Below are 12,379 nucleotides of genomic sequence, written 5' to 3'. Positions count from 1 at the left end.
CGTGGTAGTTTGAACAAATATTAAAGGATTAGACAAATTATATTATTAAAACAATTGGGGAGATGAAATAGGCAGTATTTATTTATTATTATTCTTTTTGTCTGATGCTGTATAAGCTTGCTTCCTTGCATTATTTTGCCACTACTAATAATTGCAGTGGCCAGCAGTGCTTTTTTTGGGATGGTACACAATGGTACGGTGTACCGGCACCTTTATTAACAGTGATGTGTGACATTTGCATGCAGTACATTTCAAAATTTGAAATATTCAGTAATTTTTTTTTTCACGTTTATCCATTATTCAAATACATATGCTTAAAGTTATTTAACTAAATTTGCATTTTTACTGTCTTTTGTTAAGATATTTTCTATATAAAACTTTATAACCATTTTTGGAATTTTAAATTACTCAGTCAGATCTCTGTTTAACGAACTTAAAATAGTTTTGGTTGGGCAAAGAAAATTTTCATATAACAAACGGATTAAGAGAGACTCGGTATGCACTGTTCGCACTTCTGGCAATTAGTTTATTTGTTAGTTGTTGGCACATTGGCTTCTGTGGCCATAATGCACCTCCCAAAGTTTTTGCATTTTATTGTGATCCAAGACACCTCTGTAGCCAGGTGGGCAGGAGCAGCAGTGCGTAGCACACGCTTCTTGATTAGATCAGGGTTTGAGCTCGTGACCACCAAGTATGGAGGATGCGGAAAGGTCAGGAAATGACCACTGCATATTCCCGGAGCAATATGGCCTTAGTTGCTAATGCTCCTAAAAAAAAAAAAAAAAAACCAACTAACCTGTGATCCATAGCCCGAGGCAGGATTCGAACCCACGACCTTTGGGTTGCCAGGCAGGCACTTTACCCACCTGGCTAGCTCAGTCAGCTTGGCAATTAGTGCTGCTGCATGAATTAAGTGAGCTAAAGGGATTACCATTCTACACTTAGTGATACTTGTAAATCCTATCCGACCACCTGTCCCACATACCAAGAACTCGTGCTGGTCAAGGGATATTCCTGATGTGCACAATGGGCTCTGGTCAACCATCTACTATAAGCGCCCTCTTTGGGAATTAGGAGAGAGTGGTTTTCTTTACAAATAATCAACTGTTGTTTCACAGAAGTGTGCTTTATTCCTTAAATTTTTCTGTAAATTTTCCATATCTTTATATACATGATCACAGTACCTCAATGACTCCCACATTTTGGATAGTTTAAAAAAAAAAAAAAAATTCAAATTTAAGAACTAGTTCAAAGAACTAATAACAATATCGATGAGAAGAAAAAAGGAAAATGAGGATAACAAAGGTATTAAACCTTCTAAACATGAAATGTTGGCAGCTTTTGAAACTCTGTTGTGGCCTGCAGTGCGAAAAAAAAATGTTCCTGAACATACAAGGTATGTTAAAACAAATGCGGAAATTTTTTAAATGATCAATGTACAGTAAATACAGTGTACAACAAAAGATAACCAAATATTTTGGAAAATCATTCTTAAGTGTACTAATAGTGTACATCATGTCGTGTGAAAAAAAAAAAATTGTATCTTAATTTGTTATGTAATAATAAATTGCTTCGAAATGTTAGAAAATCTTTTACTATATTTCTGAATGTTGAATTATTTTTCATTGTGGAAAAGGTCATATTTCTTTATAACGAAATTTTTGTTTAACAAATTTTTGTAAGGAACAATCGACTTAGTTATATAGAGGTCTGACTGTAGATTTATTTTATTGGGGATCATCTCACTTTTGCAAGTGTTCTGTTCATCTAAGCAGTACCACCCATTTCGGGGAAACTTGTGTACCTTTTTCTTGACTCCTCCCCCTTTGGAAATGCCATTTCCAAGGGGCTCGTATTGGTTACCCACTAGTTTTTCTGTGACTTTTGTTACAATGTAAAAGTTTTCTCAACACAACTTTGTATTTGTGCATTTTCAATTCAGACACAACAGACAGTTTTATTTATTTGCGTGTGCAGTAACAAGATAAACTATCTTGAACCGTAAAGTACAAAATGAAAAGAATTACTAGTTTCTTCTCACCTTCCATAATTAAGAAATTAAAAACAAGCGAAAATGTGAGTGAAGACTTAACTACAGAAACTGTGTCAAACACTGCTTTTTTTCCTGATGGTATCTGTGTACAAAAGCAAGGGATGATGGACATAAATGACTGGCCAAGTTGCCAGACTGTTGATAAAAAAAAAAATGACTTATGTGCGATGCATAATTGGCTAAATTATCAAAATAAGAGAGTTGGCTGTGCACTATGTAAACAAACTGGAACTCTTGGAGTGGAAAAGAAGATGGGCATGAAGATTTCTAAGGAATGGGCAAATAATGAAGTTACCTATTTTGGCAAAAGCAGACAGTAACAGCTATTGTCTTTAAGAAACAAAATTTTCGATCACAAGGAAACAGTGGGAGATAAAGGCTGCTATAAAACTGCTTGTGGAAGCTGAGAAAGAGCCCCTTGAAAATCTGTGGTTAAAGAGTTTATCACACGAAAAATTAATAACAGCCAAAAATTTTTCTGCACTGTATATAAGGTGGCAAAATAAAATCAGTCTTTTCATAATTTTGAATAAGAGATTCAAAGACCTACAAGAATTAAATGGAATTGACATGGGTCATATTCTTCATTCAACTAATATTTGCATTAACATCTTGAATCACATTAGTGATGAAATGAGAAAAAATTTGGTTAATAAAATCGTTATGTCGAACAGTAAAATTTCAATGATAATTGACGAATCGATCACAGTGAGTAGAAATCTGCTTTGATCGTTTATGTTTGAACTTGTATATTAGACAGTGGCATGAAATCTCCCATACATTTGTTTCTGGACTTGATCGAACTCAAAAGTGTTACTGCAAAAGGGATATCTTATTCTCTGCTCAATTGTCTTTAGTCATACAGTATGATGGAAAACTATTTAAAAACTCACTTTGTGTCACATGTGATGGTGCAGCTGTTATGGTGGGTAGTAAAACTCGTGTTACAAAACCAATGAAACAAAAATTTCCTTTTTTAATAGTGTGTCACTGCACTAATCTCCGATTAGAACTATTAGTTGGTGATACTGTGAAATCCGTTGCAGGTATCGATAGATTTAGCATTAGCATTAGTAGAGGCATATGATGCAAGAAAGGAAGCTTATTCAGCATCAGACAAATAAAAAAAAAAAAAAAAAACAACCACTACTCCCATTTCACCCCTCCGTTCGTTCGAAATACCTGTCCAGCTGAGCCTTAAATTTGTTTAGGCTATCAACTTCAACAACAAGCGATGGGAGTCTATTCCTCAAACCAACTGCCCGCTGGCTAAAGGCAAATTTCCGCACATCTATCCGACATCCGTCCTTCCTCAATTTGAATTTATGCCCTCTCAGGTGATTATTCTGAGCAAGAGGAAGAATCCCATCGGCATTGAGCATGCTCAAGCCATTCAAAGCCTTATACACCTCTATCAGATCACCTCGCCGATGCCTAGTCTCCAGGCTCTGTAATTTGCAAAACTTAAGCCTTTCTTCGTAAGAGCAACCCTTTGTTCCATTCACTAATCCTGTTGCCCTTCTTTGTACTCGTTCCAGCAGCTCTACATCCTTCTTGAAATGAGGCCTCCGGACCTGTATACAGTACTCAAGGTGTGGCCTGACCAATGCCTTATACAAGGGAATAATCACATCCCTGTCCCTGCTAGAAAAATTCCTGTATATCATTGACAAGACACCATGAGCTACTCTTGCAGCTCGTCTGCACTGCTCAGAGAACTTCATATCTGCCTGCACAATTACCCCCAGGTCCTTTTCATTCTCTACCACTGTCAGCGTAGTACCACAGAGTTGATATGTTGATCTGGGGTTACTGTTTCCCATATGTAGTACTTTACATTTGTCAATGTTAAACTTCATTTGCCACATCTCAGCCCATCTGCTCAACCTTTCCAGATCCTGTTGCAGCAGCATAGTATCAGTAGTGTCCTTAACAACCCTACCAACCTTGGTATCATCTGCAAACTTGGACATTAAGCCTGATACACCATCATCAATATCATTTATAAATACAGAAAACAACAATGGACCCAACACTGAACCCTGAGGAACTCCACTAATAACATTAGTCCACGTTGAGCAGTGTCCATTGATTATCACTCTCTGTCTTCTGCCACTCAACCATCCCTTTATCCATAGCAGCAATTTTCCTCCAATGCCACACTTCTCCAATTTGTGCAGCAGTCTCCCATGCGCAACAGTATCAAAAGCCTTTCTAAGATCCAAATATATAATATCAAAGTTATTCCCTGCATCCAGTTCTTTTGTGACTACATCATAGTATCCAATCAAATTGGTCAGACAAGACCTGCCCTTAACAAAACCATGCTGTGTCTGAGCTATAACTGAAGTCTTGTCAAGATGATCCTGCAGTGCTTCTTTAACCAGTGCCTCCATTAATTTTCCTGGAACCGAAGTTAAACTAACAGGTCTATAATTACTTGTGTCAGCCTTTGATCCTCCTTTGTGAATTGGGGTTACATTTGCACATCTCCAGTCCATGGGTACCTCCCCTGAGTCCAAAGAAGCTCTCATAATTATGGCTAGGGGTTTGCTTACTTCCTTTGCTGCCTCCTTTAATATAACTGGATAGATCCCATCCACCCCAGGTGCCTTTTTTATGTTTATCCTCAACAATTTCTCCTCCACTTTCCTCTCAGTTATTAGAAAATAATCTAGCTCACTGCCAATGTTTACTTCACCTACGACATTCCCCTTCCTGAATAACTCCTCATGTGTGAATGTAGATGCAAAATACTCGTTTAGATTGTTAGCCACCTGAGCTGGATCCTCAACTGTTGAACCATCAACATCCAGTGGACCAATCTGATTCATCCCTTTCCTTCTTGAGTTTAAATAGGTAAAGAAGTCTTTTTTGTTTTTCTTTGCATCCTTTGCCAAGGATTTCTCATAATCTGCTTTGCCTGCCTAATCTCCTTTGTGACTTGGTTACAGACCAACTTATATCTATCATAGGCTTCCATGTCACCCATTAATTTGTATGTATCCCATGCATTTTTCTTCTCTGCCATATGTCTCATTAGTTCATCTGACATCCATTTAGCCCTGAACCTTGAACAATATTTCTTGGTTGGTATGTAAAGCCTGGTAGCTTCCAAGATTAGTTCCTTGAATGCTTCCCATTTTGAATTTGCTGTTGGTAACATCATCAGTTGGTCCCACTGTATAGAATTTAAATACTGTCTCAGACCATCATAGTCGCCTTTACGAAAGCAAAAACCCTTCCCTTTACCTCTGATGGTAGTTACCTCCTTGAGTAAATCCCACTTCAGCACACTGTGATCACTGCTACCCAGTGGTTCCTTTATCTGCAGATTCCTAATGCATGAAGAATCACTACTGATAATCAGATCAAGAGTATTACTCCCTCTAGTTGCCTCCCGAACATGCTGGTGTAGAAAACAATCATCCAATAAATCCACAAAAGCCTTGCTAGTGTGTGAGTGACCAACCCACAAATTCCAGTCAATATGTGGGAAATTAAAATTCCCCATTATAAGACTCTCTGATTTACTGGCCCATTCTATTTCCCTGTACAGTATCTTATTATACTCATCAGAGTCATTAGGCCTATAGCACACTCCTACTCTCAATTTTGATTTACCTATGCTTATGTCACACCAAACTGACTCGACACTGCCCTGTCCATCAATGTCGACTGGCTTCACTTCCTTGGATTTTATGTGTTTTTTAACTAATAGCATAACCCCTCCTCCCCTCCTGTCCTGTCTATCCTTTCTATACACATTGTACTCCCCAAATTCCAGTTCTGCATTCCTTATATCTGTGTGACACCACGTCTCTGATATCCGAACAATATCTGCCTTTGATGTTTTGAGCAATACCTCAAATTCATCAAATTTATTTACTAAACTCCTAGCATTGGTGTACACGCAAGTATACATGCACCTGTTTCTATTCTTAGCTACCCTAACACAACCCATGCGTTTACTTGTACCGCAATGACTTCCAGCAGTCTCTGAAATATCCTGCATCTTGTTTTCCAGGCTTCTGCTCATTCCAATAGAAGCAGTGCAAGAATCTCTTTCACCTCTGCCAGTGGCTACTGTTAATCCATTAGTCTTTGTCTCCCCCCCAAGCTAGCAGTTTTTCGACCCACCTAACACTGCCTCGATAGCATCAGCAAATATTCTTGCACCCTTTCTATTTAAGTGTATCCCATCCCTGTAGAAGCAATCTCTCCTGTTAACAAGTACATTCCAGGCTGAAAAAAATTCTACCCCTTGAGCCTTGCACAATCTTTCCAGGGCCGAATTGATCGACAAGGCTCTCATCATATACTCCCTCCTATCGTGTCTGGGCAGAATTGCAGACACTTTCAAATTCAACCCTACTTCACGGCTTTTTTTCAACAGTGACCTGTACTTGTTAAGTAATTCCGCTGGTCTCCTACTCTTAATATCATTAGTGCCAACGTGTACAACTATATCACCTTTTGTGCCCTTAAAAGATGATATCTGCTCTACAACGTCATCAACCTTTGCCCCTGGCAGACATACCCTGGTCCTGTTCCACCTATCCTTTTTACAAAGCATGTTCCCCGTTTCCCTGACAATAGAGTCACCAACAACTACTAGTTCCTGTGGGACCAGCGCATTTAAAGCATTTATTGATAAACTTTATGTCGTGTATAACATGTCGCCAAAAAATGCCAGAGAATGGAAGGTGTGCACTGACTTGCTGGATATTGAACTATTAAAAATTGGCAGAATTTTAACATACCCTGGTCCTGTTCCACCTATCCTTTTTACAAAGCATGTTCCCCGTTTCCCTGACAATAGAGTCACCAACAACTACTAGTTCCTGTGGGACCAGCGCATTTAAAGCATTTATTGATAAACTTTATGTCATGTATAACATGTCGCAAAAAATGCCAGAGAATGGAAGGTGTGCACTGACTTGCTGGATATTGAACTATTAAAAATTGGCAGAATTTTAAGCACATGATGGGTGGCAATCAAGCTTCCAGTCTGTGTTGGCTGTTCGGAATAACTATGAGGCTTTAGTTAATCATTTTCAAGAAGCAAAGAATGACTCAATGCGGGATCAAAAAAAAAAGATGTACATATGAAGGATTACAGAAGAAAATTACGACTACAAACTTTATATTAGACTTAGGTTTAATGTGTGATGTTCTTCAAGAATCATCAGACTTTAGCTTGGACTTGCAGGAGCACGATATAGATTTGTACAGGGTGAACAAAAAAATAGAAATTGTTGCACAAATTTTCCATGAAAGACAAACAGTTCCGGGACAGTATTACAGAAATGCCCCCAAAGCTGCTGAAAAATCGAAGATTTTAAGGAATTACACTTCATGGGACAGATTACAGAAATTATTCCCCAATCCATCCAGAACCTTTCTACAGAACTTATTAGTAGAAAGCAGGCTGCTTGATAGAAATGATGATTTGGCAGTGTCAGCCCGAGTACTTGATAGGAAACATTGGCCTGAAGATACTAACTCTCAAGTGACATTTGGTGAGAATGAAATAAGAAAATTATCAATTAGGTTTCAGAAATCGTTAAATGTTAAATGAAAGAGATACAATTTGTGGGTTTCGGGAATACCTAATTGAAAAGACGATTTCAGAAGAAATTTTGAAGCATTTAATGAACTCTGAGTACAATACCAATTCATCAAGTGAATGTGAATGAGGATTTTAACAAATGAACCTGATTGTCAGCCCAACCAGAGCTTCATTGATGACAAAACAGTTTCTTCACTACTGTTTCTTAAAATTGTAGACCCACCATTGACACGTTTCAATCAGCAAAATATGTCGATTCATGGCTGCTTCGGAAATGTCATTCAGCAACCGACACAAACAGTAAGAAAAGAAGTCAGCATATTGTATCGGATGAGAACTTAATAAAAATTTGGAATATTCTATAAAACTTCATTATGAAATTAGTTTTACTTTTTACTTATTATTTTTTACTTTTTACTATTATTTATTTATTTTACTCACCTTTGACTTATTTTTTACACATTTTTCTTATTTTTTAATATACTTGTATAATAAATTTATGCTTAATAAACTGTGTGTTAATATACTTCATTTGTTGTTCTTATTTCAAAAACATTACTACTGAAGTAACAATATCAGGAAGTAATTTTTTAGTTTACTTTTTGTATCCTTTTAATTTTCAATTTTTCCTGATAGCAATGAATGAGTACCGCCACCTATTTTTTTTTTACAAAAAAGAGCACTGGTGGCCAGTGATGAAACATGGACTATGACCTAGAAACCAAGCAATGATCAAATGAATAGAAATATTCAGAACTCAAAATTGTGTGTAATTAGTTCTGCTGCAAAACAAATAGCACTTGCATCAGTTGACTTCAAAGGTATTCTTGTTGTGCCCTTCCCTTTATGTCATATATTCCTTTTCTTTTATTCCAAATGTATGTTTAAGTTTGATATGTATAGCTATTATTACAAAGAATAAAAAAAAAAAAAAAAAAAAAAAAAAGCTCTTTTAATGAAATACACAACTTTTAGCCAAAAGGTGTCAATTTGTAATATTTTGTCTTTATTTCACGTAACATTTGAATGGTTGCATCTGTCATAGCCACAGAATACTACCTGGTTGTATCAAGCAATCTCCAGTGTCCAATTAGGCACTGTTTACATTTATGCATTGCTTTATTTTATGATTAGTTGCATGTGGCACTACTGGAATGTAAAGTTATTCTTAAATTATATTTTATGTCTTAAGTTTATAAAATGACACAATTAAAAGAGTTCAGTAGTCGCTTCTAAGCATAGCAAAGTAGTTAAATTTCACAGGAAAGGAAGACCATGTGTATGGCCTTCCTTGTAAAATGCATGAAAAAGTGTGCAACCACTGCAAAATTACTAAAAGTACCAAAATTTGCACCATTCATGGGTTGAAAACCAAAAATAACACCTCCAGATGAAAGAAGCATTTACTGACTGGCCCCAATAGATTACAGAAGAAATGCTAAAAAAACAAAGGAAATGTTATAAATGTCTGGAGTGTATATTATTGACAGAACAATTAGGAAAAAAAATTGTGCAAAATGGTTTACAAGTGTAAAAACTTACATATAAGCACTTTTCAATAAAAAAATGAAGGCAACAACATGTAAATTGGGCTAAGAAGCACAAGACCCAGTTGGTGATTGGGTAAAGGTCATTTGGAATCATGAAACAATTATATATGAAACAAGTATATATCTGAATTGCCATATGTAGTAAAGATATCAAATATGTGCACTGGGCAAGGACTGGAATGCACAATTGTGACCAGAATCATTTGGTTAGTGTCATGTTTGAGGATGTATGTCAAGAGTGGTATCAAATGACCGCATATTGGTGATACACTAAATGCAAAAAAATACCAATCCAAGAATACAAATGGAAATTGTTGTTGTTGATCAATGTCTTACTCTGATACACAAGGCAGGTGCATTTTTCATCAGGATGGCATGCCTTACTATATACACCATGGCTGAAAGTTACTGTTTCCCAACAAAATCCCAGCAATAAAAGCAAATTGAGGCCATCATTCAGGGTGATTCAGTCATCACACCTGAAGAACTATGATGCTTGGTAGATTCTACGCCAGGATGGACTGAAGCTGTTTTAAAGGCAAAAGACTTCCCAACAAATATTAAAATTAATAAAGTTTTACCCTTAATTACTGACTTAATTACTAATTAAAGAGTTTATCATTGTCCACATTTATTTTTTAATAAATGTATTTTGTATTCCAGTCTTTTTTTAGAGTTATTTTAAAAAAAGATTTGCTAAATTAAAATGTTTTTCTTTAAAATTAAATGACTTTGAATTCAAAATTAAGGCAGTAAACATTGGTTATGAGCAAAATTTACATATATTAAGTGCTCAGAACTGAGTCTGTTAGTTGTGTCAAAGTTGTCATGCAAATCCCAAAAAATGTCTTTAGTTCCAATAAAAAGAAAAAGGTAGTCTGAGCTTCATGGCAATTTCAGCCTAGGTGTGCCACTGTTGCTTCTACATTGATGCAAAAAAGTTATAACCATACAAGTTCTTTTAAGCTTGCACAGTTGTAAATTTTTAGTTTTAATTACTATAGTTTTAACTGAAAATATGTTGGCAAAAATAAGGCAAATTCAACTGGTTCTCTCCACCTCCTGTGTTATTGGATCTGAAATCTAGAGAACCATAAGTAGCTATGTTATTTCTTATTTTCAAGTTCAAGAAAGCTGACATACTGGCATTTTGTTTCAGACAACAAAGGTGGAGTTTTCACAATCACAATCCTAAAAAATATATCAAAAAATGGCATACAGAATACTTCTGCTAAGTGGATATATTGATGATACAAGCATATTGAGTTTTAGGAAGAACGTTTCAACAGTTAAATATATGTTGGCTTCAGTTTATGAATTAAATTATCAGTCTTCATATGCTTTGATAATGAACATTATTAAAATTTACTTTTTTTTTTTTTTACCTTTTTTATACAGGGTGTCTCAAAAATATTGGTACAAATGTTTAGGGGAGGTAGGTAACATCTAAAGGAATGTGAATCGCATAGGAACCCATAACCGGAAACTTCATTGTAAGTCAGTACACTGCGCTGTTCATCAGTTTGCAAAGGGGAAAATTTCTGGTTTACTCATTCAAGCAGTAGTCGCCGCACAAAGAGCATGCATCGACATACGAACTGTGAGCTGGCAGACATGTACCTAGTGCATGGATTAGCAGAGGGCCCACACGGTGTGCACCCCCATGCCGCACAACATTGCTTTGCAATAAATGTGTGGGCAGGTATGGTCGGTGACTGCTTAGTTGGCCCATACCTGTTACCATCCCGCATGAACACCGCTAAATATCGGATCTTTCTTGAACAAGTTCTACCAGGGTTACTTGACAATGTTCCAGCAAATGTGAGAAGCAACATTTCATTTCAATATGATGGGGCGCCTGCCCATTATGGAAGGTGTGTTCGTGACCATTTGAACAGGCGTTTTGGGCGTCGATGGATTGGCCGTGGTGGGCCCGTTGCCTGGCCCCCACGCTCATCTCATTTATCGAGTCTTGATTTCTTTCTGTGGGGGCCCTCAAATCTATCGTGTATGAATTGCCTGTGGAGACGGAAATGGATCTCGTGGTGAGACTCATCTGCGCTGCTGCTACTGTCAAAGAAACTCCAGGTGTGTTCGACCGTGTCTGCCAATCCATGCTGCGTTGGTGTCACGCATGCATTGCATCTCATGGTAGAACCTTCGAGCATCTGTTGTGACATCATGAAATGCATCCATCTTGTACTCCATTGTTAATATTATGTCAAATAAATGTTTGTCACTAATTACTGTCTTGTGTCATTTCTGCTTCTTGTGCCTCTGCTACTACTTTCCTGTGACGTTTCCGGTTATGGGTTCCTATGCGATTCACATTTCTTTAGATGTTACCTACCTCCCCTAAACATTTGTACCAATATTTTTGAGATACCCTGTATACTGTACATTGTATTTCTAACTAAAAATCTGCTTGTGAAATAATTAAAATTTAGCTATGCAGTATTTTTGACTTCATATTTACAGAACCACAACTTATCGAGATTTTGTTCTATTATGCTGACGGTGTGTCAATATCATTTAAAGATGAAATTACTAGAACGCGAACATCACTGATATTTCTCTATCAGCCACAGTTAATAATTAAAAGAGGAGTATAGAGTGATGTCTTTTTTTCTTACTTATATTTGTGTGTCTTGTCTAAAACTATCCCACAGATAATGGAACCAATCATTCCAGCAATTACACCAGTCGTCCCAATCCATCCAGCACTCTGCTCTTGTCCCTAAAACATAAGTAGAAAAAATGAAAATAGTAGCCAAACTTGTCACCATATCAACAACCTATAGCATAAAAACATGTGTAAATCCAAATAAACTGTATAAAATCTGGAGCCAAACCAGAATATAAACTTATTAAGATGAAATAAAAAAAATAACTCACTAGCTAAAGTATATTGCCAAATTACTTATTTTAGTGCCTTGATGTTATGTATTTATTCACTTCGGTGGTCTTACACATAATTCAGCTTAGGACAGTTTCTAGATCTAATCCAACCAACACAACCTAAAGAATTATTAATCATTTTATTAGAGTCAATAAATATAATCCTAGTAGCTAAAAACATAGTATCCACTTGTTTTGAAGTTTAGAAGTAGCATAAGCTTTAACTGATGGTATAAACAAGATTAGGCGAATCAATGAATGTTTTAACTTTTTTATCAGTTTGTATATCAGTTATCTAAATTGACA

At 36.5% G+C, this 12,379-nt stretch overlaps 1 protein-coding gene across 1 annotated transcript in view; it reads right to left on the bottom strand.

The window, feature by feature from the left end:
* The window catches only part of LOC150091742 (choline/ethanolamine transporter flvcr2a-like), a 129,228-nt gene that overhangs the window by 37,744 nt on the left and 79,105 nt on the right, over nt 1-12,379 (bottom strand). The window contains exon 7 of the mRNA XM_090376798.1: nt 11,809-11,912. Within this exon, the coding sequence (XP_090232924.1) occupies nt 11,809-11,912 (104 nt within the window). The remainder of the gene's footprint in view (nt 1-11,808; nt 11,913-12,379) is intronic.

This window comes from Mastigoproctus giganteus, chromosome 1, assembly GCF_048544385.1.
Source record: "Mastigoproctus giganteus isolate SK-2022 chromosome 1, ASM4854438v1, whole genome shotgun sequence".
Lineage (NCBI taxonomy): Eukaryota > Metazoa > Arthropoda > Arachnida > Uropygi > Thelyphonidae > Mastigoproctus > Mastigoproctus giganteus.
Note: the sequence above shows the minus strand (reverse complement) of the source record. Positions and strands in the feature narration are given on the sequence as shown.